This window comes from Vigna radiata, unplaced genomic scaffold (assembly GCF_000741045.1).
Source record: "Vigna radiata var. radiata cultivar VC1973A unplaced genomic scaffold, Vradiata_ver6 scaffold_450, whole genome shotgun sequence".
In the NCBI taxonomy this organism is placed as follows: Eukaryota; Viridiplantae; Streptophyta; class Magnoliopsida; order Fabales; family Fabaceae; genus Vigna; species Vigna radiata.
In genome coordinates, this window is record NW_014543424.1 from 88162 (window position 1) to 94898 (window position 6737).

General features: G+C 33.1%; 1 protein-coding gene across 2 annotated transcripts; it reads left to right on the forward strand.

The window, feature by feature from the left end:
* Positions 1–807: 807 nt before the first annotated feature.
* Positions 808–6737, forward strand: LOC106754372 (homeobox-leucine zipper protein MERISTEM L1). 2 transcript variants are annotated; one of them, XM_014636383.2, is made up of 12 exons: positions 808–1148; positions 1673–1930; positions 2056–2173; positions 3457–3639; positions 3735–4184; positions 4445–4546; positions 4652–4852; positions 4960–5134; positions 5299–5567; positions 5684–5779; positions 5877–6273; positions 6424–6737. In XM_014636383.2, exons 2-11 carry the CDS (start codon positions 1704–1706, stop codon positions 6246–6248), a joined length of 2193 nt encoding a protein of 730 aa, XP_014491869.1. In that variant the 5' UTR covers positions 808–1148; positions 1673–1703; the 3' UTR covers positions 6249–6273; positions 6424–6737. The 2 variants fall into 2 exon arrangements, with proteins under 2 accessions (XP_014491869.1, XP_022633652.1); XM_022777931.1 differs by lacking the exons at positions 808–1148; positions 1673–1930; positions 2056–2173 and adding an exon at positions 3280–3342.

The window sequence follows — 6737 nt, forward strand, 5'->3', positions numbered from 1 at the left end:
AGTCTCATCAAGAGTATTTGTATAATTACTTCTAAAAGAAATAGAACAAAATAAATTTAATTTATATAAAAATTAATTTACAAAAAGATTATGTGTAATTTTTAAGTTCTTTTATCTTTTTAATATATAGACATTATTTTTAATATTATATTATATTTTATTATTTATTACAAATTTGTTTGAAAATTGACTAAAAAACAAATATTGAGTTCTCATCATACAAACAAAAGTTATGAACCAAACTATCTTCTCTTTCTCAATATAATGCATTTATGTTCATTGTCACTCCCATTAATGCAGTTACACCAGCTCAATACTCTCATCAATAACTTCCAACCCTCTTTTCTTTCTTTCTCCTTACTCATCACCATTCACCACCCATAACTTTTTTTTTTTTGGATTTTTCTTTATTTAATCATTCATTATATATTTTTTTCTCTTTGCCCCACCGCTTATTCCTCCTATAGAAACCTATTCTTAAACGTGTTTCTGGTCTATGTCACTCTAAAATAACTCCTTTTCTTCTTTAATCCCCATCCACGGGTTTCTTTGAGGTTATCCAATGACACTGTTTGTTAGCTATATGCAATATTTTAATCTTTTTTTTTGTAACTTATATTACTATCTCAGCTTTCTTATATTTAAGCCTTGTCTCGGTAACTTCAGACTTATCTCAGCTTTCTTCTACATAGTTTCATTTTTTGTCTTCTTTAAGAGTAGCCATTGTTAACCTTTCACACCATGTCAACTCCTTTTCAATTTTGTCGGTTCTGAATTATCGTTTACATCTGTCAAGAAAGTAATGCATTTTCTCTGTAATGCATTTTCTCTGTAATGCATTTTCTCTGCACGTGAGAGAGAGCATTATAGTTTAGCAAAACCAAAGTTCATCAATGTTAACTTTGTAACTTTACTAACTCCGTTCATGGTTTTGAAGCAGATACGACAGTTTTGAAACCAACTTTTTTCTCTCTCCCCCTTCTTGCCAGCCACAGTTTTAGCAGAACCTCTGGGTCAACTTAAAACATCATCTAAATACCAGGACTTATAAAAAGAGGAGAAAGAGAGCACATAACTTAATTGCAGAGAGAGCGAGAGAGGTTTGAAAAGAAAATCTCTATCCTTCCCCTAAGGTTGATCAAAATCAGGTGAGTTCTCCTCTCTCTAATTTCTTACTTTTTCTTCATAAAACACATCCATCAAGTACATCACTGTACCATCATTAAACAAACATTCTCATACCATTTATATAAAATTTGTGGTAGATCCCTTTAATTTCTTATTTCTGTTGTACAGCACTATTCCACCATACCTTTACTTTTATTCCAATATCCAAATTCTCACTTAGAGAATGACCATCCACTATGGTTGTTGTTACCAAAGCAGTTTTTAAACCTCAATTCTGCAAAACAAAACCTAAACAACAGTCTTTTTGTTTTCTTTTTTTTTTCTGAGAAAGGATTTTGCCAAACCACTCTTTTAATTTATTTAACTATTTTTGGTCATCCCCAATTTCCCTTTTGAATGTAAGAATAAGACTGCATGCTGTGCTTGTTTTTTATTGCTAAAACAAAAAAAAAAAGAATTCTTGGTATTACCACCTTTTTTATTAATGTGTAACACATGTTGACTTGTGAGAGTTTTCACTTTCACTTTCTGTCTTGGCATGCAGATTCAAGAATCAAAACAGAAGGACTTAAGCAATGTATCAGTACAACAGCAACTCTTGGAATTCTCAACAACAACAACAGTCTATACTAGAAAGGCCTCCACAAAGGACATTCTTGGAGAACGGTTTGGGAAGGAACATAGATGGTGAATCTTCTACTAATGAAAGGAAAGCTCCTTCCTCTAATCGAGATCCCGGAAAACAAAGTGGAAAAAAGCGTTACCATCGACACACTAATGAACAGATAATGGAGATGGAATGGTAAGGTTCAACTTCCTTTTTTTTATCTAATTAATAAAATGAGAAAATAAAATATTTAATGCTTGGTTTGGTTATAATTAAATATTATTTATTTAGTATAATGTTTTGAAATGTGGTATTGTCAGTTTCTTTAAGGAGTGTCCTCACCCAGATGACAGACAAAGGAGAGAGCTGAGCAGAGAGCTGGGATTGGATATGTTGCAGGTCAAATTCTGGTTCCAAAACAAGCGTACCCAAGTGAAGGTAAAGGAGAAAGGAGAAAGGCTCTAGGATCTGTAAAGTTTTACATATGATTTATACTGGCTAGATCCACATACACAATATTACATAAGACTAAAATATCATAAAATTCATTTTTTTATAATTATTTTATCTTTATAATATATATTAAATGAATATAAATATATGTTATCTTATTTTTAGTTTTTAAAAAATAAAAAAAATCAAATGAATATAAAAAATATTTATGTCAAAATATTATTTATCTGTTACCATTCACCTCTATATATATATATATATATTTATTTATTCTGATTATAATTTTTATATTATTATTGTTTTTTCATTCCCTTCTTTTTTGCAAGTTTATTTTCTTCTCCATGTTTTCTTTTTCATCATATTAATTACCAATTATTCTAAAAAATATTAGTTTAATTATTTTTTTATCTCAATGCCACTCTTAAAAAGGTTAGTATAGCTATTATTAAGTTAAAAAGCAAAATTTACCAGAAAAATTATTTTAGAAAAATATTGTTATCTTTTTATATGTTTTTTGTGCGTCCAAAGTTTCTAGTTTTCAAATTAAAAATAATATTTCAACAAAAAAAATACCGCTTTTAACGAAGTATTAATACTAATTTTCAATTAGAAAAACATAAACCACTCTGGCATTTCTGTATAGTAAAGAAATGGAAAAAAGTAAGCATCCAGTACAGAAATTTTAACAGTTACTTCAAATATTTAGACAACTCAGATTTTATACAACTCATATCATTAAATATTTGTTGAAATTTTTTTTAACATATATAAATTTTACATTCATTTAATCTTATCTTTTTTACTTTTTATTTTTATTTTTTTTAAATACAAAAATTCATTGATTTGTAATTATTTTATTTTTATATTACGTGTTAAATAAATGTAAATATATATTATTTTCTTTTATATATTTTTTTAAGATCAAGTTACAATTATTATTTTTTTTTAATTTAACAATGGACTGATAATTTGAGGACTCCATCAAATTCCTTTTAAAAGAGGAAGGAAAAAAAGTTTAACATAGACTGCCCATTATATTCACCTTATTCCCCCTTCTTTTATCACATTATAACATGCAAGTTACTTCTTCTCTTTCCCTCTTTTATTCTCTATATTTTTATTCTGTGTCACCATCACTCTCACTAGTACTAATGGTTCTCAGTACCATTTCTACGCTGAAAATAAAAGCATCTAATTATACTTGTTTGTCTTAAATATATATACATGTTATGCCATCATGTGATGATATTCCCTTATCATGTATACAGTCTCAACATGAACGCCACGAGAACAATCTTTTAAAGGCTGAGAATGACAAGCTTCGTGAAGAGAACACCAGGTACAAGGAGGCACTAAGTCATGCTTCTTGCCCTAATTGTGGAGGCCTCAGTGGAGAAATGTCCTTTGACGAGCAACAGTTGAGGGCTGAGAATATGCGATTGAGGGAAGAGGTAAATCACTTTGACCATTAAATCATACAAATTTTACTGTTCAAACCTTAGTATACTATTTTTTTCATTTTTTTTTTCTTACTTTTGTATTTCAGATTGAAAAGATGTCAGCAATGATACCAAGATTTGCTGTAAAACCTGGGAGTTTATATCATAACATGTCATCTCAAAACCAGATGATTCCTCCTCGGTCCCTTGATCAGGGTGTTGGAAACTATGGAGCACAGACAGTTATGATAGGGGAAATGTTTGGTAGCAATGATGAACCCCTTGGGGCACTCCCAATTGCTAGTGATTTTGAGAAAGACATCGTTATGGAGATTGGTAGCGTAGCAATGAAGGAATTCACAAACCTGGCTGAGGCTGGAAACCCTTTGTGGCTCCCTGGAAACTGTGGCTGTGAGATTCTGAACCAGGATGAATATCTGAGATCTTTCCCTAAGGGAATAGGCCCAACACCCCTAGACGTAAAAATCGAAGCTTCAAGGCATTCCGCAGTGGTCATCATGGATTACAATAAACTCGTTGAGATCTTTATGGATGTTGTGAGTATTAATACTCTTCCAACTATGTGTTACATGCACCAGTAAAACTATCTATAGCTTCTGATTTGATTTTCCAAACTCCTTATCTCTTATTAGGATTTACTTCATATCTCTCGATTTTAATCTTGTATTCATCACCTTATTCGTTATGTTTTCCATTTATAAATTCGTTTTCATTTTTCTTTCATTGAAGGTGAGACATCATTGTAAGACATTTAAACTGGTTGATTGACATTGAAACTGTTGATAATGATTTTCAGAATCAATGGGCAAACATGTTTTGCGGTATCATTTCAAGGGCGGCGATACATCAAGTGCTGGAAGTTGGCCAAACAGAAATCTTCGACGGAGCCTGTCAAGTGGTAAGCAAAGTTTAATTTATTATAAATCTGCCTTAATTCCCTTCCATTTTATCCACTTTGTCACCTCTCTGGAGCATTGATGAATTTCATTTGTTGTTGGTTCAGATGTCAGCTGAGTTCCAAGTCCCTTCACCGCTTGTTCCTGTTCGTGATGACTATTTTGTGAGGTTCTGTAAGAGAAAAAATTTAGAATCATGGACTATTGTTGATTTTTCCATGGATCAGCTGCGACCTGGTTCATTCACAAAAAGCCGAAGACGACCCTCTGGTTGCCTAATCACAGAATTGCCAAATGGTTACTCAAAGGTTAATTGCATTGATTTCTATTAACTTCTACAGTGTTTACTTACATTACTTTCCCATGGAGAAAACTTTGTTGTGAACAACAACTACTTTTCAATTTTTTTCTTTAGATTGTTTGGATTGAACATATAGAACTGGAAGATAATGAAGTGCACGATCTTTACAAAAGCTATGTTAATTCTGGCCTCGCCTTTGGAGCTAAACGCTGGGTGGCATCCTTGGATAGACAATGCGAACGTCTTGCAAGTTCAATGGCCTCGAACATACCCCATAAGAGCATTGGTGGTATATATATATATTTAGATTTATGTCTCATGATCTTTCTTCATTTTTTCTTTTATTTATTCATTAAATTTTAAGATTGTGTAAAAGGGTTAGGCACACTCCATTGCAAAAATAGGTGACTTAATTAGTTTGACTTGGAATATTTACTATGTTTATGTATACAGTGCTAACAAATTCTGGGGGACGAAGATGTATGATGAGGCTGGCCGAAAGAATGATGTTGAGCTTTTGTACTGCTGTTGGTGCATCTACTGCAAATGCTTGGACACTATTAACAGAGGCCGGTGAAGATGTAAGGGTCATGACCAGAAAAAGTGTGGATGATCCAGGAAGACCTTCCGGTATTGTGCTCAGTGCTTCAACTTCTTTTTGGCTCCCCATTCCTTCAAGGACCGTTTTTGATTTTCTGCGATCTGAAAACTCAAGAAATCAGGTAATGTACAAAAACTCATCGGTTACAAGTTACATTACATATCTCTAATCATAATACAGTATTTATCTATTTTTACTAAAATTCTGAGAACAAGTGCAAACATGTTGAATTTGCAGTGGGACATTCTCTCTAACGGAGGACAAGTAGAAGAATTGGCACACATTGCCAATGGTCATGATAGTGGCAACTGTGTCTCCTTGCTTCGAGTCAACGTAAGTTGTTATAGTTTAGCATGCACACTTCATAGTTTACACATCTCGTTATAGTTGTAAGTAACCTAGCATGCTGTTTGGTGAATACAAATTGTAGACTCCGAATTTCGGCCAAAGCAATATGACTATGCTTCAAGAGACTTGCACTGATGCCACAGGCTCGTTTGTTGTGTATGCTCCTGTTGATTTAATTTCCATGAATGCTGTGTTGAGAGGTGGAAATCCTGATTGTGTTGCCCTGCTGCCATCGGGCTTTGCTGTTCTTCCTGATGGGCCTGAACCGATGAACAACGGAGGATCCATTGGTGAGGTTGGATCTGGAGGTTGCCTTCTAACAGTGGCATTTCAGATATTGGTTGATTCTGTTCCAACTTCAAAACTCTCTGCTACTTCAGTGACCACTGTTAGCAGTTTAATCAAGTGCATAGTTGAGCGGATCCAAGCCGTAGTGTGCAATGGCGGCACTTAGGTGCCGTCGAGCCCTCAAATATAGAGTAAGCAAATTGATGACTGAAAATTTACATGTTGATATTCATTTGTTCCAGGTTTAATTAACGTATGTTTCACTTTTGGTAACGAATCTAAAGAAGTTATATAGAAACTATTTCAGTCATTAATTTTGAGTTTTGTTGTACTACATGCAGATGTAATAGATAGAGAAAGATGATAGACAAATAAGGAAGGTGGTCCCAACTTTATAGTGTTCGGAAGAAGGGAAACAAGTAAATTAAGGCATCTTAGAGAACCCTATCTTCTTTTGCGCAGCTAGTGACTGATGGGCATTGACTTCCCCAAAATGATTTATAGATGTAATAAATAAGTCTGGATTTCTCTTTATTTATGAGCAGAACTTTTATTGTTGTGCTGTAAACTTGGATGGTTTTGTTAAGTTTTTTCCATTGTTTGACTTCTAAACTTTCTTCATGTTCCTTATGTAGCTCCATTTTGATGTGTTTGG

What these genes read in the sequence shown, in the direction of transcription:
- LOC106754372 (XM_014636383.2), top strand. Translation starts at nt 1,704, where the DNA reads ATGTATCAGTACAACAGCAACTCTTGGAATTCTCAACAACAACAACAG. An exon ending in ACAAGCGTACCCAAGTGAAG is followed by an intron (nt 2,174 to 3,456) that starts GTAAAGGAGAAA and finishes TCATGTATACAG; the next exon opens with TCTCAACATGAACGCCACGA. An exon ending in CTGAAAACTCAAGAAATCAG is followed by an intron (nt 5,568 to 5,683) that starts GTAATGTACAAA and finishes TTGAATTTGCAG; the next exon opens with TGGGACATTCTCTCTAACGG.